Source organism: Oncorhynchus mykiss, chromosome 16, assembly GCF_057628025.1.
Source record: "Oncorhynchus mykiss isolate SJ-2025 chromosome 16, ASM5762802v1, whole genome shotgun sequence".
Classification (NCBI taxonomy): Eukaryota; Metazoa; Chordata; class Actinopteri; order Salmoniformes; family Salmonidae; genus Oncorhynchus; species Oncorhynchus mykiss.
This window is the reverse complement of record NC_143037.1, coordinates 20014285-20037348: the sequence shown is the minus strand read 5'-3', so window position 1 is coordinate 20037348 and position 23064 is coordinate 20014285. Positions and strand designations below refer to the sequence as shown.

Sequence of the window (23064 nt, the reverse complement as noted above, 5' to 3'; positions counted from 1 at the left end):
TTGGTTTTAATAACAAGAGTTAAACTAAAACCACACCCATCATTATCAGATTTCCCAGCATGCTCTTATTGCAGGTTTATTTTTAGAATCAGTTAAGAACAAATTCTTATTTACAATAACAGCCTAGGAACAGTGGGTTAACTGTCTTGTTCAGGGGCAGAACGACAGATTTTTAGCTTGTCAGCTCGAGGATTCGATCTAGCAACCTTTTGGTTACTAGCCCAACGCTCTAACCACCTGCCGTATGCTACTCAAATATAAATAACATACATTTTTCTATACTAATCCAATCTGTTACTTGGACTTGTTGCACCAGTTACTGAAATGGTTGTTCCAGTTAAGATGCTTTAGGTAATCTCATATCTTATTCTTCCCAAATCTGGCAGTCATTCTAAATGCAGGTGACCTTCAAACAGATCACCCAGGGCCCCAGCCAAGACTGGTGAATACAAATATTTGAGATCCCCACTCTGTATGGATTCTAATAGGAATTACACATCACATTGCTAGCCAGCATAATGTGACTTGATGTGGCCCGTAAACAACGAGTTTGAGGCAACTGTATTAAGGTAAAACTAGGCCCTCAAAATAAGGCCTTATGAAATATGTATTGTAATACTTACATTTAAATGATAACATATTTGCTTAGGATCTCATCTGGTAAAGGCCACAGGACTGAACATGAATGAATGTAACCACCATTTCTCTCTCACTAACAAATACAGTCACGGGTGGTAACTCATCACTCGAAAGGCACACTAGGAAATGCAAAGTGGTAATTTAACACTGAAAAGTGTGGACCCGTATGGACACTGGAACTGTGTTTAAATTCAACTCTTAGTGTTGATTTAACACTGGAGAATTAGCTGTGTGACAATGATGACATTGGTTACCTAGATAGAGAAATCATGTAAATCATGTAAAAAAAAAAACAGCCTGATAAGATATACAAAATCAGGTGTTTACCAAATCAGTGTGACAAAGCTGAATAATGCCGAAACATAAGCAACATTACTTGAAACAGAGGCACATCCTGGGCCAGAAACTTGGCCATGTTGACGTCCATCAGTGCTCTGAGCAGCAGAACACTCTCGTTCTCCTTCGGGTACTTCAGTTTTAGGTTCCCCGCGGCAGTCAGGACTGATTTCACGGCGCGCATACCATAGTCGTAGTGATGCTGCGAGGACAGCTGCTCTGAACACAGGCGGTAGGTTGCCACAATCTTCCCGGCAAGACTGATAGGAACACCAAGAAAGTTTTGTTTTTTTGAGTCAACGTGAGAAGTTAGAGAACTATGTATGACAAGACAACCACAACAGATGAGTTATATATCGGTATGATTCATACCTGCGAGACTCGATAAAGCCCACAGAGTAAAGTGAGATCTCACCAATGAGACCATAGTCAGGCACCATCATAGCCACCGTACGGAAAAGAACCTGCAAGAGAAGATTGACAGCGCCACACTCCCAATCTCATTGTTTTTCTTGCAATAAACCTAATGCAAAACTAGTTGAACTATACAATGTAAATTGTGACCTATCCCTTTTAAGTTGCAAATAACGACTGTTCATCCTATAGTCAGTGGTAGGTGTACTGTACCTTGAGGTTGTCTGGGAGCTCGGCCCTGCCTGCATAGCCAGGGTTCATGGTGATGAAGACGGAGCAGGTGGGATTGAGGGACAACTCGGTCCCCTCAAACATGAAGGTCTTCAGGTCCCTGGCGATGGCCTGCTGGATACTCAGCACCTGCTGGGCCACCACAGACAGCACCTCCACTTCGATTCGGTTGAACTCGTCGAAGCAGGCCCAAGCCCCGGATTGTGCCAGTCCTTTGAAAAACTTACTCATGGCCTTGTAGTCCAGGCCGTCAGAGCAGTTGAACACCACACACTGAGAGAAGCAAAGAACAAGACATAACAAATCAAATTGTAGTGAATGAATGCAATTAAATATGATACCTGAAGACTGAACATACTTTGGGTGAAAGGTTAAGACAGTAATGCATTAGTAGGGTTCTCGAGTGCCGCAGTGGTTTAAGGCACTGCATCTCAGTGCTTGAGGCGTCACTACAGACACCCTGGTATGAATCCAGGCTGTATCACAACCGGCCGTGGTTGGGTGGCGCACCGTTGGCCCAGCATCATCCAGGTTTGGCCGGTGTATATAAGAATGTTCTTAGCATATTAGAGACTCAACAAAGCTCCACCAACTCAAGGTCATGGAGAGAGTTCTGTTGGAAGAACTAAACTGAAATCAAAACAGACTGGCTCCCTACACCCTGGAGAGAATGTGGTCTATTGAGGTTGGATCACTCTCATATCTTTTGGACCTGCCCCGCAATCTAAACTTACTGGGGAGAAATAAGATCTAACAATGGAAAAATAATGGGATTTGACATAGAACAAACATTCATTTCTTTGTACTTGGGTGAAATACCTGATAACTTACACACTAGAGAAAAGTACCTCTTGAAGGTCCTACTGGCAGCCAGTAAAAAGGCTATCACTAGGAAATGGCTACAAAAAGACCCTCCCGCAGTGACACAATGGATAGACATTGTAAAAGAAATACACCACATGGAGCGTATGACCTTTGCTTTAAGAACACAAGAGGAGAGAGGTCAGGAATACTGGGAAAAAAGTGAATTTTTTGTTGTTCTTTTTTAAAAACTTTACTTTCTTTGTGTTCCTATAAAAAAAACTAAGTATAAAAAAAGAATGTTCTGAACTGACTTGCCTAGTTGAATAAAGGTTAAAAAATACAAAATGATCATGTACCTGCTTAGCCAGAGCTTTGGCCAGATCCTTGGTGGTCTCAGTCTTGCCTGTCCCTGCAGGGCCCTCGGGGGCTCCTCCCAGGTTCAGCTTCAGGGCACCCATCAGTGTCCTATGGGAACATGTAACATGCAACCTCCAATATGACATGACTGTTCTCTTTCAGTAACTTTCAGTATCCTTATGGAATAAAGTTATGTCCAGCAACTGTACCCATGTATGTATCCTTGCATTATAACCATGGACATTACTATGTTAGTGGTAAGTCAACCAAGTCGAGGTTACAGTTGATGACTGACCTATAGCAGCGGTCAGTGAGTGGGGTGATGACCAGACGGCCGGAGTTGCCCAGGTACTCGTAGCCATACTTGACAGTGGTGGTGATCATACGCAGGCGCACGTCTCCGTCCTCCCAGAAGTACCTCAGCTGACTGATCCAGGAGAAGTCATTCAGGGAGGAGATACGGTCCTCAGCCAGTTTAGCTACCACGTCCCGAGCTGGGAGAGAGAGGAGAGAGTGTGTGAGTGAGAAGAAGTGTGTGTGTGAGAGATCTGGCACCGACTTCCTCTGGGGTGAACTCAGAAGAAGAACTAACATTAAGGAAAAAGTGGGAAATACCGTGGACATCAATGACTGTGAGAGCTCCTAAGGTCATTCTGGCCCCTCCATTCAGCTTCCCACGCACCAGCTCCACAATGTCAGCTATTTGGGCATTGCTCTTATCCACATAGGCCTTAGAATGGATCAACATATACAGTACCAGTCAATAGTTTGGACACACCTACTCATTCAAGGGTTTTTCTTTTTTTTTATTACTATTTTCTACATTGTAGAATAATAGTGAAGACATCACAACTATGAAACAACACATATGGAATCATGTAGTAACCAAAAAAGTGTTAACCAAATCAAAATATATTTTATATTTGAGATTCTTCAAAGTAGCCACCCTTTGCCTTGATGACAGCTTTGCACACTCTTGGCAGTCTTTGATCTGATGAGTCCAAATGTTAGATTTTTGGTTCCAACTGCTGTGTCTTTGTGAGACGCAGAGTAGGTGAACGGATGATCTCCGCACGTGTGGTTCCCACCGTGAAGCATGGAGGAGGTGTGATGGTGCTTTGCTGGTGACATTGTCAGTGATTTATTTACATTTCAAGGTTCACTTACCCAGCATGGCTACCACAGCATTCTGCAACGATATGCCATCCCATCTGGTTTGCGCTTAGTGGGACTATAATTTGTTTTTCAACAGGACAATGACCAAGTGCTGCATCAGATGACCTGTCCTCCACAATCCCCCGAACTCAACCCAATTGAGATGTTTTGGGATGAGTTGGACAGCAGAGTGAAGGAAAAGCAGCCAACAAGTGCTCAGCATTTGTAGGAACTCCTTCAAGACCGTTGGAAAAGCATTCCTCATGAAGCTGGTTGAGAAAATGCCAAGAGTGTGCAAAGCTGTTAATTAATTAGAGGGAAGTTGAAAGACAAGGGCATTTGATCAGCAACTGGGTCAAGTAGGCGGGGCTACATTAGGTGAATAAGGATGTAGAGTAATACCACTGAATTTCTAAACACAGAGGCGCAACATCGCAAGACTTCCAGGAACGCTTGCGAAGCAGGCCAAGCAGGTGTTTGTGGTTAGAGAAGTCAATGAGAGAAGTGAAAACATTCTTGCTTGGGCTCAGTGGTCTAAGGCACCGCATCGCAGTGCTTGAGGTGTCACTACACCTCACCCTGGTTCGATTCCAGGCTGTATCACAACCGGCCATGATTGGGAGTCCCATATGGTGGCGCACAATTGGCCCAGCGTCGTCCGGGTTTGGCCGGTGTAGGCCATCATTGTAAATAAGAATTTGTTCTTAACTGACTTGCCGTGTTAAATAAAGGTTAAATCTAATTTTAAAAAGTAAAAAATGTACTTCATTTTCTCAAAATCTAAAGGCACAACCTAGATTGGAGCCAATGTCTTAAGCAGTTGAACATGTTATTACTCCAACCTCATGAAAGTCACAAACTGACACGTTTTTCATTTTTGTCAAAAAAACTTTACATCGAAGGTGTGCCTTTGATTTGACGGCCTGCACATGCTCAGTTCGACGCAAGACGACTGTTAGACCCGATGACGTGTTTCTGTGCATGAGCTTAGCTAGCCAACGTCGCCTTGACTTGCCTACAAGAGTGATCAGGGGTTTCCATAGGAGATGCAGTTTCTGCCTATCTTCATAGTGTACTGTCTTTGGTAATGCTATGTATTAAGTGACTCACGTGCAGGGTATTGGTCTCGATGGCCTCAGAGACCTCACTGGTCCAGAAAATGGACGAGGCACAAATAACAACCTGACCAGGCCACTGCAACACCCACTTTTTCCTGGGGACCTGCAAAATAATAATGTGTAAAAAAAATAAAAAATAATACATTTGAAGTGTAATTGTCAATAAACATTTCAATTAAAAAAATATATGTATTTTCTAAATTGTATTTATGTCTTTACTGTACCTCGACATACTGGTCCACTCCTTTGTGGATGACATCTCTAACGCTGGTCATCATCATGCTTTCCACCTGCTGTAGCCACTTCTCCACCATGCCCTGCATGGGATCACACCACACAGTCACATCAAATCAAATCAAATCAAATTTGTATTTGTCACATACACATGGTTAGCAGATGTTAATGCGAGTGTAGCGAAATGCTTGCTTGTGCGAAATGCACGCATCAGCGTGTGTGTGTGTGTGTGTGCCTGAATGCGTGTGTGTGTGTGTGTCCTACAATAGTACCTTAGCTTTGGCGGGGTAGAGCTTGGTGCTAAACGGCACTAACTCCTTCTCAGAGCTGATCATGCCAGTGATCTCCATGTCCTCTGTGAACTCCAGCTTGGCGATGCCCTCGAAGCACTTCTTCAGGTGGGGCTGGACACGCCTCGGGTCCTTTGTCTCTGACAGGATCTCCAGCAACTCATCGTTGGACAGGAAGAAGAATCTGTGGATTAGATTCAGTCAGAGGTGAGTCCGAGATGGCAGCCTATTCCCTATGTATTGCACTATAAAGGGAATAAGGTGCTCTTTCAGACATATCCTCCGACTCATTGCATTTTGATTGGAGCATAAGCCATTCACTGTGATTGAATTGAGATGTACCAGTTAAATACTAAATCAGTTGACAGTTCTGACAGTTCTCCAAGGGCCTGACTCTTCAAGGGCTAAATGGGCTACACAATCTTAACTCACAAGTCTCCCATAGACATGAATACACACAAGATTGACGTAAATGCTAAAATACACACATTTCATGTGAGCATTAACATACAGTGGTACTTATACTGTCAAAGTATGTAAAAGTGACAGCCAATTTCAAAGAGAATGTTAATAGTTGTTAGAGTTACCTGGGGAAGAATAGTCTCTTTTTCTCCAGGTAGGTGTTGAGGCCTCTCTGGATGTCCTCCAGAAATACATTGGCCTCCTCGAGACGGCCAAGCATGTTGGCCTGGTCTGTAGCCACCAGCACACGCGTGTCCTTCATCTGAACACACACATACAGGGTATTGGTCAAGATAAGGAAATCCCCACACACATATAGGCACGCACACACAGTCATTTCGGGTGTGTGTGTGTGTCTCACCGCCTCAGCGATGATATCTTTCCAGTATCGGTCCACGATGGCAAACTTGCGTCCCTCCTCAGGCATCTGGGCGATGATGTCCTCAGAGCTGAAGATGGGCTCCAGGTAGAGCCAGGTAGCTTGACACTTCAACATGGAGTCCAAGATGTCCTGCATCATCAGCAACTTCTCCTCCCATTGCTGAGAACGGGGGGAGAAGGGAAAATAGAGATTTGAGATTGAAGTGAAAATGATAAAGAAAGTGAGAGGTAAGAGAAAGAAGAAAGAGAGAGTGAGAAAAACAGAAAGATTTAAAAACCCTTAGAATGAATGTACAATACGAACGTACATTACAGGAGAACATTGGCTAGTATCAATTTCATGGCCATGAATGATCTCAACTGGGATGTCACCCAATCCAGTAGACCAGAGATGACAGGTGGCAGTGTGATGATCCTACCTTACAGTCAGCCTCTATGGGCTTGATGAAGGGTGACCCTCGCATGGTCTGGGTCTTGATGACGTGGTCGTCTAGGAGCACTTGGATGTCATCCACTGCAGATACAATACTCGTACCCTACACTCGCACACACACACATGCGGAATAAGAGATGGCTTCTTTCCACACCCAACATCACACAGCACACATCAAACTGAACCAGTCTGGCCTATTAAAGGCCCAGTGCTGTAAAAAACATGATTTTCCTGTGTTTTATATACAGTATCAGTCAAAAGTTTGGACACAGCAACTCATTCAAGGGTTTTTCTTAATTTGTACTATTTTCTATATTGTAGAATAATAGTGAAGACATCAAAACTATGAAATAACATATATGGAATCATGTAGTAACCAAAAAAGTGTTCAATATTTGAGATTCTTCAAAGTAGCCAGCCTTTGCCTTGATGACAGGTTTGCACACTCTTGGTATTCTCTCAAACACCTTGTCATGACTTTTCCTTCTGAGTGAGGATCAAAGAGAGCCCCCCCACCCCCTCTCCCACCAGAGAGGAAGGGGGGGCGGTTTTATGATTTTAACAGCCTATCGTAAACTTTCTCTCTCTTGCCTTTGCAGTATTGAGAATGGAATGTCTGAGTGTTAGAATATACTTTGCAGTACTTTAACATCAACAGATTGGATATTGAAACAATATTTTTAACATAAACCATGTGGGGAATGGTTGGTGGGGATCGAAACAATAATCATGTCATATAATTTAGCATTTTGTGATGTCATTACAGATGGTATAGCAAGATAACTGTATCTTTAAGAGCTTTCACAATGTAGTTTTGCATCTAAATGTTGTAAAACGTATATGATTAAATATGAAGTTGTGAAAAGATTAAATGTGATTTTTGCCTTCTAGATGAGAATTGTCTTTCATGTAAGCTTTTGCTGAGTCAGTGACCACGCCCATGTGAGCACAGACATTGTGGCAACGTGATGGAACCGCCCTCCAAGGCGAGTGCATAAAAGGACTGCTAACGAAATTTACAACAGACCAGTATATGTGCAGCGCGAGCTGAATACGTTGAAATGGTTGCAATTTAAATACAGACCAGCGTGACCGAGAGTGTGAGCTGAATGTTACGAAATTGTTAAGACCCTCTGAAACTCGACGAGTGAAGAAGGCAAAGACTATACCAAACATTCTCAGTCTGCAGCTGGGTAATGTATTGTAGTCTATAACTTTGACAAAAAACACGAGAAAGATCCCATCAAGCAACCATTGGAACATCTGAAGGATCTATTCTAACTTCCAGAACAAAGCAGCCTACTACAACTTAACTTTGACAAGGTAGAGGTGGTACAGAGAAGATAGCCCTATTTGGTAAAAGACCAAGTCCATTTTATGGCAAGAACAGCTCAAATAAGAAAAGAGAAAAAAACAGTCCATCATTACTTTAAGACATGGTCAGTCAATCCAGGAAAATTTGAAGAACTTTCAAAACTTTCTTCAAGCGCAGTCGCAAAAACTATCAAAAGCTATGATGAAACTGGCAAGGACCACCACAGGAAAGGAAGACCCAGAGTTACCTCTGCTGCAGAAGATAACTTCGTTAGAGTTACCAGCCTCAGAAATGGCAGCCCAAACAAATGCTTCACAGAGTTAAAGTAACAGACACTGTTCAGAGGAGACTGCGTGAATCAGGCCTTCATGGTCGAATTGCTGCAAAGAAACCACTTCCTTGGTGTCCACATCACCAACAAACTACTACTATATCATGGTCCAAACACACCAAGACAATCGTGAAGAGGGCACAACAAAACCTATTCCCCCTCAAGAGACTGAAAATATTTGGAATGGGTCCTCAGATCCTCAAAAGGTTCTACAGCTGCACCATCGAGAGCATCACTGTATGGCAACTGCCCGGCCTCCGACCGCAAGGCACTAAGCAGTGCGCACGGCCCAGTACATCACTGGGGCCAAGCTTCCTGCCATCCAGGACCTCTATACCAGGCAGTGTCAGAAGAAGGCCCAAAAACTTGCCAAAGACTTCAGCCACCCTAGTCATAGACTGGTCTCTCTGCTACCGCATGACAAGCGGTACCAAGTCTAGGTCCAAAAGGCTTCTTAACAGCTTCTACCCCCAAGCCATAAGACTCCCGAACAGCTAATCAAATGGCTACCCGGACTATTTGCATTGTCCCCCTCCCACCCCCATATTTATGCTGCTGCTACTCCCTGTTTATTATCCATGCATAGTCACTTTACCTCTACCTACATATTACCTCAATTAACAGGTGCCCCCGCACATTGACTCTGTACCGGTACCCCCGGAAATATAGCCTCGTTACTGTTATTTTATTGTGGCTCCTTAATTATTTGTTATTTTTCTATTTTTATTGATATATATTTTTAATTATATGTATTTTATATTGAACCTTTATTTAACTAGGCAAGTCAGTTAAGAACAAATTCTTATTTACAATGACGGCCTACTCTGGCCAAACCCTAACCCGGACGACGCTGGGCCCTATAGGACTCCCAATCACTGCCGGTTATGATACAGCCTGGAATTGAACCAGGGTCTGTAGTGATGCCTCTAGCACTGTGATGCAGTGCCTTAGACGGCTGCACCACTTCAGTTTATTTTAGTAAATAGTTTTTTCTTCTTAAAACTGCATTGCTGGTTAAGGGCTTGTAAGTAAGCATTTCACTGTAAAGTCTACACCTGTTGTATTCGGAGCGTGTGACAAATACAAATTGATTTGACTTGCTTGGGCCAAGAAACACGAGCATTAGTCTCTGTGAGACGCAGAGGTGAACGGGTGATCTCTGCATGTGTGGCTCCCACCGTGAAGCATGAAGGAGGTGTGATGGTGTGGGGGTGATTTGCTGGTGACACCGTCATTGATTTATTTAGAATTCAAGACACACTTAACCAGCATGGCTATCACAGCATTCTGCAGCGATACACCATCCCGTCTGGCTTGCCCTTAGTTGGAATATAATTTGTTTTTCAACAGGACAATGACCCAACACACATACAGTCTGTGTAAGGGCTATTTGATGAAGAAAGAGAGTGATAAGAGTGCTGCATCAGATGACCTGGCCTCCACAATCACTCGGCCTCAACCCAATTGAGATGGTTTGGGATGAGTTGGATCGCAGAGTGAAGGAAAAGTAGCAAACACGTCCTCAGCATATATGAGAACTCCTTCAAGACTCTGAAGCTGGTTGAGAGAATGCCAAGAGTGTGCAAAGCTGTCATCAAGGCAAAGGGTGGCTACTTTGATTTGTTTAACACTTTTTTGTTACTACATGATTCCATATGTGTTATTTCATAGATTTGATGTCTTCACTGTTATTCTACAATGTAAAAAAAAAAGTTAAAATAAAGAAAACCCCTTTTGACTGGTACTGTATATTTCCACACTATGAGGTTGGAATAATACTGAACAATTGTGAAAATTATGATAATGGCCATTTAGTGTAAGAGCTGTTTGTTTTGGTGGGAATTTTGGCCTACCTGATGACATCACCAGGTGGTAAATTATTTAATAGACCAATAAGAGTGTTCCAAACCTCTGCCTATAACAGCTCATTTTCAGTTTACCCCTCACACCAGTCCCAGACAGTCCTTGCTTGAGAAATTGTTCTTGCTAAGAAGCTATGTGAAAACAATCACAATAATGTACTTAATTGTTACCCAGAAATTATTTGATATTGAGATAAAAATGGCTGCATTGGGCCTTTAAGAAAGTTGATCCTGTCTAGGGTGTAATAGTATCTAATATTGGCATACTTGGTTACTTTTTAATAATTTATAAGTCCAGATGACAAATTCTGTAATTAGTTAATACTGTATGTGTGTGTGTGTGTGTGTGTGCATTTGCGTGCCTGCTGCTGCTTACCGTGTCTCTGTAGGCAGCGAAGGCAAAGCAGAGCTCAGCCCATTCAGTCTTCATTTTCTCCATGGCCTTCTCCAGAGAGTACTCCTTACTGGCAGACGCCCCTATCTCCTCAAGCCTGAGAGTTGAGGAAGGAAAAGTCAGAGACAGCTTCACATTGTACAGCAAATCACAACCTAACACATTTATGGAAAAGAGCAGAAACCCACTGAAAACGGTATTATCACTCGGGCTGGGACAATACCAGTATCGCAATATTCTTTCGATAGCAAAAATGAAAACACAAAGCAGACCATACTCTTTGGTCCTTTATAAACCTGCTCTATGTAAAATATTGTGGGCTATAGCTTGGAAAATAAATTAAAGGTGACTCTGGATGACAACATAATGATGTTTGTTTCCAATATTAGGGCTGGTTTCCTAAAGAGGTCAAATCCGCTTTGTGTTTTGTTTCCTTGCCACGGTATTAACGCGTAAGGTGCTACTGGTAAAACACTATACCACATTGAATGTCATTATGGTAATAAACCACCAATACAGTCCCTGTTTCTCACCAACAATTATTCGGATTTCAGTTCCCTCCTATCTATCGCAATGCTAAGGCAGAGTGTAGTGTAGGAATGATGGGTTCTTACTTGTCGGAGAACTTGGACAGGCCCAGCTCCACCATGTTAAACAGTGAGGTGTCCACATCTGGCTTGACATCGAAGCCCACGATGGTGCTGATCTGAAAACAGGACACAGAGAAGCATCAATTATTCATCTCAGCTTCATGGATCACAGGTATGCAGGACTCACTGGCCATCTTATCTGAGGTTGAACTGTCTGGTACTGATAAGAGTTGTACTTTGGCTACTGAGTGTTAATGATAATGTTTTTTTTTTAAATAACAAAATATGACCCATTTTCAGACTAACTCCAATTTTAGGACAAGCTGACAATGTTTTGTAATGTGTTATCATACATAAATCCTTAAAAACACATTATATTCTGTCTCCTGGTTCAGTGTTGGTGCTCTGCTTCAGAGCTCCAGAGAGGGAGGGTTAGGCTACTGACTCTCTCCCAGTGACGGTCCTTGATGCCAGGATTACAGATGGTGGTGAGGATGGGCAGGTGCTGCTTGAATTTGTCAATCTTGATCTTGAAGCTGTCGGCCACGCGGCGCGGCCCTGACAGGTCGGAGAAGGACTTGGTCAGCTTGTACATGGTCCTCCACATAGTGACCAGCTCTTCTGAGATCTTCTCAGCATTCAGGTGGAGGAAGGGACCTGGGAAGTGAGGCGCAAGATGAGAAAGTACACAAATAAGTAAGCAAACAAACAATCATTTCGGACCACAATGTGTAGAAACAAAATATACAGTTATTACGGCAGTTCTTTCTATTAAAAATCTTATGCGTGGAACCATTAAAGTTATAATACCAGTTGACATTTATCATAAAACTATGATACATCTTACTACATGTTTTACAACATGGCCTGTGTGTAGTTCTGTACCATTCATCCAGATCTCTGATTTGTTCTGGAAGTTGAGGGCATTGGTCCACAGCTGGTCATAGGGCTGCTTGTTGCCCATCAGGGTCTGCAGCATGGGGAACTGGCTCTGCTCCTTCTCCAGCAGAGTCTCCTCTTTGTTGATGTCCTGGAGGTGAGAGGAGAAGGCGACAAACCAGTACCACGTGAAAGTCATTCAGTAGCAAAAGCAGCAAACACAGCAACAAAACCCACAAGGTGATCCGATGGCTGACAAATTCGTTTTGCATATCGCATATCATTACAAGCAGTTTCAGTGACGGCAGGTCCAAACTGAGTTAGTGAAGTGAAACAATTCATAAACAGAAAAAAAACAGATTCAGTTTGAACCATTTTCCGATTTTCCTTTCACTCACGTCCAGTTCGGTGACGGCGGCGTCCAGACAGGAGGTGAGCTCGTTGAGCTTCTCCACGTTGTTTTTCATCTCCTCCAGGCTCATCAGCTCCTTCTTCTTGAAGGCCTCCACCTCCTTCCCCACAGACTGCAACATCTGGTCAAACTCTGCTGTCCTGAGGAGGAGAGGAGACTCAGCATGAGACAAAAGACGTCTGTGGTTTTGGTCTAGTATTGCTGTTTTGTTTTAGTGTGTATTTCATGAAGAGAAAGAGGGCAGGGAGAGAGAGAGAGAGAGAGAGAGAGAGAGAGAGAGAGAGAGAGAGAGAGAAAGAGCACGGAGAGAGAGAGAGAGAGAGAGAGAGAGAGAGTAAGAAATTAAAGAAAAAAGAATAGAAGAGATGTCTCAATGCAAGGTTTAGTATTGGAGGTTCCGGTTGTAAAGTTGACATGATGGTTCGGGATGAGGATTAGCCTTATTAGGGTCAGGACTGTCAATGTGTACTGGTGTCTACCTCTTGAGGAGGTGGTCCTCGGCATGTTCTCTCCTGGTGGCCAGACGGCTCTTACTGATCTCAAACACAGCCAGGATCTGTTCTGGCCAGTGGAACACACTACTGTTCAACTTCACATCATCGTCTGGAGAGAGAGAGAGCACAGAGATATCATGGTAGGTATAGAACTAAACATGCAAAACCTCCAACACAATAAGCAGTAACACTTCAAAGGCGTTATCCAATTAAATTAACTTGAAATCTTATGGATAACACCTTCGCAATCCATAAAATTTCCCCATTTAAATCCCAATGCAGAAATGTGTTTCCTAGAACGACAGGTGTTCTACTCTACATGACCAAACAGCATATCTGCTCAGTGCATCTCAATTCTATGCCCAAATCCCCAACCGTAAACAACTATCGACCGAGGTCCTCCATTACGCACGAGGCAGGGTGGCGTAGTCCAAGAGGAAGCTGAGGCGGTTGGCGGCCTCGTTGATCTCATCTTTCAGCTTGTGGACGGTCACCTCGCTGGTGTGCTTTAGGTACTGGTTCAGGGCCACCAGCTCCTCCGTGTTGCCTGGGGCCCCTGTGATGGTTGCAGCGATCTCATCATAGCGGTGACAGATGCTAGAAAAAGAAAATCGGATTTCTGATTATTTTCTTCCAACAGTATGGGAGATGTAGCTCTTTGTTATAAGTCAAACACTTCAAAGGTAGCAGTAACATTAGTACACAATAGTAAGAGCATTACATAATTGAGTGGATTTACCATCCAGTCATTTTTGTGTAAAGTGTGGTCTTATGGGTAGTGTAGTTCTAAAACATAAGGAGTTCTTCCCTCTCTCACCTCTTGTTAAGCTCTCGGTTCTCGTCCACCTCGAAGACGATGAGCCTGTCCTTCAGCCTCTCAGCGCGGTCACACAGGTCCTTGTTCAGGCTCAGCACGTCCAGGCAAAACATGGACAGGGGCACCGTGATGTGCATTGAGGCAATCTCCTTCCACAACTGCTGCACACCCTCGATTTTCTGAGAAGGGGTGGGTAGAAGTAAGTGTTCTCATCCGATCTCCAAGTTCGCCATTCAAATAATAGCCTCTATTTTCAGCTTGACAATGCAATTCATGTTAAATGGTTGAATATTTTTTAGGTTATACAGTACCAGTCGAAAGTTTGGACACACCTACTCATTCCAGGGTTTCTTTATTTTTACTATTTTCTACATTGTAGAATAATAGTAATGACATCAAAACTATGAAATAACCCATACGGAATCGTGTAGTAACCAAAAAAAAGTGTTAAACAAATCGAAATATATTTTATATTTGACACTCTTCAAAGTAGCCACCCTTTGCCTTGATGACAGCTTTGCATACATTTGGCATTCTCTCAAACAGCTTCATGAGGCAGTCACCTGGAATGTACGTCAATTAACAGGTGTGCCTTGTTAAAAGTTAATTTGTGGAATTTATTTTATTCTTAATGCATTTGAGCCAATCATTTGTGTTGTGACAAGGTAGGGGTGGTATACAGAAGATAGCCAGCCCTATTTGGTAAAAGATCAAGTCCACAATTATGGCAAGAACAGCTTAAATAAGCAAAGAGAAACAACAGACCATCATTACTTTAAGACATGAAGGTCAGTCAATCTGGAAATTTTGAAGAACTTTGAAAGTTTCTTCAAGTGCAGTTGTAAAAAAACATCAAGCACTATGATGAAACTGGCTCTCATGAGGACTGCTACAGGAAAGGAAGACCCAGAGTTAGCTCTGCTGCAGAGGATAAGTTCATTAGTCACCAGCCTCAGAAATTTCAGCCCAAATTGTGAGGATCGACGCTGGAGACGAAAAGCAAGTACAGGGAGTAAACATTTAATAAACAACGGACATGAAACAGAACAGGAAAAGAGTCTGGCCAGGGGAAAAATTACGACATCAATGACAATAATGCTGACACAGGGACCCACCGGAGGAACAGACAGATATAGACGGGGCAATCAACAAAGTTAAGGAATCCAGGTGAGTCCAATGAGTGCTGCAGCGCGTAATGATGGTGACAGGTGTGCATAATGAAGGCAGCTTGGCGCCCTCGAGAGCCAGAGAGGAGGAGCGGGAGCAGGCATGAGAGTACCCCCCCCCCCCCCCCCCTCTAGGGGTGCCACGCGGCGTCCCACCTGGGTGAGCCTAACGGGCCGGCCGAGGGATGGGCGCTGGACAAGCTGGCTGAGGCGTAGAAGACCGACGAGCCAGCAGAGGCGTGGGAACCCAACGATCCAGCTGATGCGTGAAAGCCAGACGATTCCGCCGAGGCGTGGGAGCCTGACGAACCGGCTAAGGCGTGGGAGCCTGATGGGCCGGCTGAAGCATGACGTGCCGACCGAGGCAAGAAGACCTCTCGAGCCAGCTAAGGCGTTGAAGCCCGACGAACTAGCTGAGGCACTACCGGTTCCATCGGCAACGGCACCAGGACCCGACAAAAAACAAAAACTCCCTGATGCTTCCTTTACTGGTGTCAGCATTCTGTGAGGATCGACGCTGGAGATGAGAAGCAAGTACAGGGAGTGAACATTAATAAACAACGAACATGAAACAGAACAGGAAAAGTGTCTGGACAGGGGAAAAATAATGACATCAATGACAATAATGCTGACACAGGGACCCACCGGAGGAACAGCCAGATATAGACGGGGCAATCAACAAAGTGAAGGAATCCTGGTGAGTCCAATGAGTGCTGCAGCGCGTAATGATGGTGACAGGTGTGCGTAATGAAGGCAGCTTGGCAGGCATGACACAAATAAATGTTTCACAGAGTTCAAGTAACAGACATCTCAATATCAACTGTTCAGAGGATACTGTGTGAATCAGGCCTTCATGTTTGAATTGCTGCAAAGAAACCACTACTAAAGGACACCGACACCAATAAGAAGAAGGTACTTGCTTGGGCCAAGAAATACGAGCAATGGACTGGTGGAAATCAGTCCTTTGGTCTGACGAGTCCAAATGTGAGATTTTTTGTTCCAACTGCCGTGTCTTTGTGAGACGCATAGTGGTTGAACGGATGATCTCCACGTGTGTGGTTCGCACCGTGAACCATGGAGGAGGAGGTGTGATGCTGTGGGGGTGCTTTACTGGTAACACTGTCTGTGATTTATTTACAATTCAAGGCACACTTAACCAGCATGGCTACCACAACATTCAACAGCGATACGCCATCCCATCTGGTTTGCGCTTAGTGGGACTATCATTTGTTTTCCAACAGGACAAAGACACAACAGGCTGTGTAAGGGCTATTTGACCAAGAAGGAGAGTGATGGAGTGCTGCATCAGATGGCCAGACCTCAACCCAATTGAGATGGAAAAGCAGCCGACAGGTGCTCAGCATATGTGGGAACTCCTTCAAGACTGTTGGAAAAGCATTGCAGGTGAAGCTGGTTGAGAGAATGCCAAGAGTGTGCAAAACTGTAATCAAGGCAAACGGTGGCTACTTTGAAGAATCCCAAATATAAAATGTATTTTGATTTGTTTAACACTTTTATGGTTACTACATGATTCCACATGTGTTATTTCATAGTTTTAATGTCTTCACTATTATTGTACAATGTAGAAAATATTTAAAAATTCAGAAAAATCCTTGAATAAGTAGGTGTGTCCAAACTTTTGACTGGTACTGTAGGTCTACTAGTAGTGTTTGAAGGAAGGACGGCAGAGAGGCAAATCTACCTTAGTAAAACCTTGCAGGGAATGTTTTTCTTTGAGGAACGCCACTATATCCTGCTTTGCAGTGTTGTCTAGTAGGTTGCTGTACTTCTTATACACGTTCAGGTACCTGGAGATCATATTGAAATATTGCAATGAGTAATTTTCTTAAAAGAACCTTCATCCACCAAACAGGTTAACATAAAAGTATTGGAAGAAAGTAGAATGTCAGATAGTTGACTCAAATTTAGGTAGTATAGGTTTAGTTATGTCCCCATACTTCTTTGGTCCCACAGTGTTCTTCTGGAAGATGTTCTTGGCTCTGTTGATCAGGTCTGTGACCAGCAGCTCATCAGGTCTGACGGAGTGCAGATAAAGGCCCTGTCCCTGGATTTCTGGGAACAGGTTACACTCCACCTGTACAGAGAAGACCAGACAAACTGTCAGTCACAATCCTTTCCATGCTGAGCACCAGAACAAATTGGTCACATTCAATGGGTACAAATGTGAGTAAACGATTTTAAAACCCACATGCAGGCTTTTTTTTATTACATTTTTTAACTGTATATGTTTAATAAATCACTGTGAGTTTTTTCCATGAAAATAACTCAAAATATTTGTTTAGTCATTTATTTCCCTGAGCCTCCTTTTGCCATTGAAATTATCGGTCTGTGCGGTTAGGATCATTTAGACTCTGAGCCTACCCCGCTTACCACTTCAAAGTATGAGGATACATATGCAAATAAAAGATGAATGGTCATTGGTCAGAATAATCTGATCAGATTGTGATGTCATGATGTGGGCCAAAAACTCCATCCCATCTAAACAGGCTGTAATTCCAGGATATATTTTCAAAATCTCTTACACTAAAAGGGCATTATCATATTTTTCACAATTTCAGAGTTTTATTTCAACCTCATAGGGTGGAAATATCATAAAACAGGATGGCACTGCCACTTTAAACTGTTAATATTGGAAATGTTTTAATTACAGAAATAGATTGAACAGATTAGATAAACAACTGAACATTAATCATGAAGAACTGAAAGGACAGCAGGCTGAGAGTTCTTTTTTTTTATACCCGTGGGAGTTTCTGGGCGCTCTTGATGATCTCCATGAAGCCCCGGTGGATGAGCTCCCAGCATTCCTGAAGGCTGGGCAGGAAGACAATGCGAGGCTCCTCCACCCTCAGCTTGACCAGCAGCACCTGAGGCTGCACGAAGCGCATCTCGTCAAACACTTCACCAAAGTCATTCCCGTCCTGTCCAACAAATCATAGAGAACAGAAGAAATAACATTGGTCTTCTTTATAATGAACTAATTTAAATATATAGGCACAGTATGTGTCCCGCTCTTCCCTTCCCCTGGGCCTTGAGGGTGCCAGATTACCCTGCATCACACGCTCCTGCCATCCATCACCCACACCTGCCTTCCCTCGTCACTCGCATCAGCGTTATTGGACTCACCTGGTCTCACTTATCACATGTTCCTTTATTCCCTATATTTGTATGTTCCCTTGTTCTGTTCCCCGCTGCTGCATTGATTGTTTCTTCTCTTAGTTTCTGTTTGCTGACGCTGTGCCTGTCTCGTTATATGTCCGTCATTTATTAAATGTTTACTCCCCGTACCTGCTTCGTCTCTCCGGCGTCATTCCGCGTGACAGTAGATGTCCTAACCGACTTGCCAAAAGTATAGTTTGTTAACAAGAGATTTGTGGAGTGGTTGAAAAATACATTTTAATGGCTCCAACCTAATTGTATGTAAACTTTCGACTTCAACTGTAGTTATTCCTCTTTTCCAGATGGGATAGGGCAGTGTGCAGAGTGATGCTGATTGCATCGTCTGTGAGTTTGATACCCCTGATCTATAGTTACACACATGGTTTACCCTAACTCGATTACACCCGTTTGATCAGACCAGATCCGCTCTACAGGGTAGCCTAGTGGTTAGAGCGTTGGACTAGTAACCGGAAGGTTGCAAGTTCAAATCCCAGAGTTGACAAAGTACAAATCTGCCGTTCTGCCCCTGAACAGGCAGTTAACCCACTGTTCCTAGGCCGTCATTGTAAATAAGAATTTGTTCTTAACTGACTGTAGGTGACCAAATACTTATTTTCCACCATAATTTGCAAATAAATTCATAAAAAATCCTACAATGTGATTTTCTGGATTTTTTCTCTCTCATTTGTCTGTCATAGTTGAAGTGTACCTATGATGAAAATTACAGGCCTCTCTCATCTTTTTAAGTGGGAGAACTTGCACAATTGGTGGCTGACTAAATACTTTTTTGCCCCACTGTAATTTTCTGGAATTTTCCAAGCCGTTTAAAGGCACAGTCAACTTAGTGTATGTAAACTTCTGACCTACTGGAATTGTGATACAGTGAATTATAAGTGAAATAATCTGTCTGTAAACTATTGTTGGAAAAATGACTTGTGTCATGCACAAAGTAGATGTCCTAACCAACTTGCCAAAACTATAGTTTATTAACAAAAAAATTGTGGAGTGGTTGGAAAACAACTTTTAATGACTCCAACCTAAGTGTATGTAAACTTCCGACTTAAACTGTAGGCCCATTATTATTTCGGGCACAGTTTCGATTTGGTTTTAGTAATTTGAATGTCGATTGAGATCGTCCCACAAGAAAATAATTCCGGGGATAACAGGCCGGATTGAATGGGCTTGCGGGGCCATTTGTTTGACACCTCTTGTATAGATAGTTGAACCGTGGTTGAACCCTGACAGAGTTGAGTGGTTAGACAGACCTGGTGCAGGGTGAAGAACTGGAGCAGGTCCTGCAGGGAGGCAATGATCAGGCTCCGGAGCTGTAGGGACATGAGGGCGGCCACGCAGGAGAAGAACTCCTGGGCACTGACTGGGGCCACGTGGTCACTCTGGGGCACCAGGGGCAGCCAAAGGTTCTTGTAGGTGACAAACAGGGACACACAGCGCGGCAGCCACCTGCAAAACACAGGCACTGGGGTCTCATATAGTCCACATGAGGGATTGTTGTACGTACACCGAACAATAATATATACACAATATGCAACCATTTCAAAGATTTTACTGAGTTACAGTTCATATAAGGAAATCAGTCAATTGAAATAAATGTATTAAGCCCCAATCTATGGATTTCACATGACTGGGAATACAGATACGCATCTGTTGGTCACAGATACCTTTAAAAAAAAGGTAGGGAGGTAGATCAGAACACCAATCAGTATCTGGTGTGACCACCATTTGCCTCATCCAGCGCAACACATGTCCTTCGCATAGAGTTGATCAGGCTGTTGATTGTGGCCTGTGGAATGTTGTCCCACTCCTCTTCAATGGCTGTGCGAAGTTGCTGGATATTTGGAACTGGAATACGCTGTCGTACGCGTCAATCCAGAGCATCCCAAACATGCTCAATGGGTGAAATGTCTGGTGAGTATGCAGGCCATGGAAGAACTGGGTCATTTTCAGCTTCCAGGAATTGTGTACAAATCCTTGGGACATGGGACCATGCATAGGTGATGCCGGCAGATGAATGGCACGACAATGGGCCTCAGGATCTTATCAAGGTATCTCTGTGCATTCAAATTGCCATCAATAAAATGCAGTTGTGTTTGTTGTCCACAGCTTATCCCTGCCCATACCATAACCCCACCACCACAGTGTGGCACTCTGTTCACAACGTTGACATAAGCAAACCACTCACGCACACAACGCCATACACGCTGTCTGCCATCTGCCAGTACAGTTGAAACTGGATTCATCTGTGAAGAGCGCACTTCTCCAGAATACCAGTGGCCATCAAAGGTGAGCATCTTCCCACTGAAGTGGGTTACGATGCCGAACTGCAGTCAGGTCAAGACCCTGGTGAGGACAACGAGTACGCAGGTGAGCTTCCCTGAGACGGTTTCTGACAGTTTGTGTGATTTTTTCGGTTGTAGTCTCAGAAGCCGGATGTGGAGGTCCTGGTCTGGTGTGGTTACACATGGTCTGCGATTGTGAGGCCGTTTGGACGTACTGCCAAATTCTCTAAAACGACATTGGAGGCGGTTTATGGTAGAGAGATTAACATTAAATTCTCTGGTGGACATTCCTGCAGTCAGCATGCCAATTGCACACTCCCTCAAAACTTGAAATATCTGTGGCATTGTGTAGTGTGACAAAACTGCACATTTTACAGTAGCCTTTAATTGTCCCCCAGCACAAGGTGCACCTATGTAATGAGCATGCTGTTTCATCAGCTTCTTGATATGCCACACCTGTCAGGTGGCTGGATTATCTTGGCAAAGGAGAAGTGCTCAATAACAGGGATGTGAACCAATTTGTGCACAACATTTGAGAGAAATTTGCTTTCTGTGCATGTAGAAAATGGCAGGGATCTTTTATTTCAGCTTATGAAACATAGGACCAACACTTTGCATTTTGAGTTTATATTTTTGTTCACTGTATATGCCCCCAGTGATTGAATAGAGGCTTGCTGGCAGCGGTGTGACACCATTTTGCCACCAGTGGTTGATAGGAAAGTTGCCACCAGCATTCTGCCGCTTACAGTGGTCTGATACAGTGGTCTGATACAGTAGGTGCTTGCTTGCTGGTCCCCTGTATGTGTGTACTATTGTTGTGACACATGTATGTGTCCCCTGTATGTATGTTACTCTATTCCGCCTCCAGAAAAAGGACGAAACCTAGCAACTGGTGCAATGTTTAGGCATTTCAACAGCGCCACACCAGAACATGATCTCCTTTGGCTCTACTGTGGTTGGCAAGGGAAACTGAACTTTCAGAGAACAATGGTATCCAAGCAGGCACAAACTCAGAAAAAAAATCAACACATTTGTGAAATTTCAATGGCTCATATTTCAGCCACAAATCATGTTTACTGGTCCCTTGCTCTAAACACAGCAGGTTGCAATGGAATCCTTAAGTGAGAAGAAAGACACGACAGGGGTATGACACAGTGAACAAGGAGAAGACATGAGACTCTCACTACAACACCGGGATTAGCCATGCAGACCTTGGCCTATCTGCCAACCTGTATGTCAACCCGCCTGTCTGTCTACCTGGCTGAATGACTGTCTATCTGGTTGACTTGACTGACTATCTACCCGTCTGTCTGGCTGGCTGACTGACTGTTTCACTGATTGTTTGATTAACTGCCTGCCTGACTGACTGAAGACAGTAGGTTACTAACCTATTAGCCAGGTCGTCCCTGGTGATTTGGCACTGTCTCTGAATCAGGTCTTCAAACTCTGTGGGCAGCAGGGGGAAGTTGGCAGAGAAAAGGTCCCCTAGTCTCACAAACCTCAAGGAGGAGAAACTGAAAGGATGAGAAAAGAAAGACAGAGCGACATAAGGGTTAACTTGTGTTATCTGAACTGTGTGTCCACTTTACTTTCGCACACCGATCAACTCTTATTTGAGACATTTAAGACATGGTTATTAACAGTAGGGGTTCATGGTGATTCACTTGGTTTGATCAACGAATGCAGGTTAATACAGGAGATCAACAGAGCACCATGCATAGGTTCAGGCAAGTCCATTAAGAAACTGTATCTGAAACTCTATCTTCTGATCCACAGGAAGGAGATTAGATCATTTAAACAATTTAAACAATTGTTTAGCTTGTTTTATGGTACTGAGCTTAGTTTTGCTTCCTTATTGTTTTTTTTTTTTTTTTTGGTAAACAGTTTATTTAAACAGATTGGTAAACAGATTGGTTGCCAGAGCAACAGTGTATTCTGCCACATATAGACCTACTACCAAATGTGATCTGTGATTTGGGGAATGTAAACCTACGCAAACCATTTTGTTACCTAGTTTACTGGAACTACAAACCCTGACACAAAATGGAAACGGTTGCAGTTGATGCTCATTTTAAGCCAGTCTTTGCTCAGGCTACTAGGCTACCTGTTCACCCAGAGGTCTTGCAGGTGGAACATCATGGGGTTGAGAGTGAAGAGGTGCTGGCTCTGCCAGGTGTGGGCCTGGCTGTAATTGCAGGCCCAGGGGACGGGCCCTCGGATCACCCTCCTGGGGAAGGGCCTGGGGATGCTGGAGATGAACAGACGCTGCCTCTCCGACGGATCCCTCAGGATGTAGTCAACTGGTTGGATCCAAGAGGGGAGACAGAAAACATGGAGGCAAGGGAACTTTCAGTGGGGGAAGGGTGATTTGATAGACAACCACATTGCTTTGATAGGAATGTTTGCAAATATGTGTAGGCTATATTCTTTTCAGTTGTTGCTGGATAGTAAAATTAAAATGACTATCTACATTATT

At 43.6% G+C, this 23064-nt stretch overlaps 1 protein-coding gene across 2 annotated transcripts in view; it reads right to left on the bottom strand.

Annotated features, from left to right (window-relative positions):
- dnah3 (dynein axonemal heavy chain 3) overlaps positions 1 to 23064 on the bottom strand; it is a 73030-nt gene that overhangs the window by 22570 nt on the left and 27396 nt on the right. For both annotated transcript variants that reach the window (XM_090202171.1, XM_036946454.2), the window contains exons 7-32: positions 22693 to 22888; positions 21977 to 22102; positions 19557 to 19752; positions 17874 to 18053; positions 17073 to 17209; positions 16817 to 16922; positions 13949 to 14127; positions 13544 to 13728; positions 13117 to 13240; positions 12624 to 12777; positions 12232 to 12376; positions 11792 to 12003; positions 11371 to 11462; positions 10739 to 10853; positions 6841 to 6957; positions 6402 to 6581; positions 6166 to 6302; positions 5561 to 5762; positions 5279 to 5371; positions 5047 to 5157; positions 3397 to 3511; positions 3077 to 3275; positions 2781 to 2889; positions 1603 to 1893; positions 1348 to 1439; positions 1016 to 1235 (exon numbers count right to left, since the gene is read on the bottom strand). In XM_090202171.1, coding sequence (XP_090058297.1) covers positions 1016 to 1235; positions 1348 to 1439; positions 1603 to 1893; positions 2781 to 2889; positions 3077 to 3275; positions 3397 to 3511; positions 5047 to 5157; positions 5279 to 5371; positions 5561 to 5762; positions 6166 to 6302; positions 6402 to 6581; positions 6841 to 6957; positions 10739 to 10853; positions 11371 to 11462; positions 11792 to 12003; positions 12232 to 12376; positions 12624 to 12777; positions 13117 to 13240; positions 13544 to 13728; positions 13949 to 14127; positions 16817 to 16922; positions 17073 to 17209; positions 17874 to 18053; positions 19557 to 19752; positions 21977 to 22102; positions 22693 to 22888 — 4013 coding nt within the window. The remainder of the gene's footprint in view (positions 1 to 1015; positions 1236 to 1347; positions 1440 to 1602; positions 1894 to 2780; positions 2890 to 3076; positions 3276 to 3396; positions 3512 to 5046; positions 5158 to 5278; positions 5372 to 5560; positions 5763 to 6165; positions 6303 to 6401; positions 6582 to 6840; positions 6958 to 10738; positions 10854 to 11370; positions 11463 to 11791; positions 12004 to 12231; positions 12377 to 12623; positions 12778 to 13116; positions 13241 to 13543; positions 13729 to 13948; positions 14128 to 16816; positions 16923 to 17072; positions 17210 to 17873; positions 18054 to 19556; positions 19753 to 21976; positions 22103 to 22692; positions 22889 to 23064) is intronic.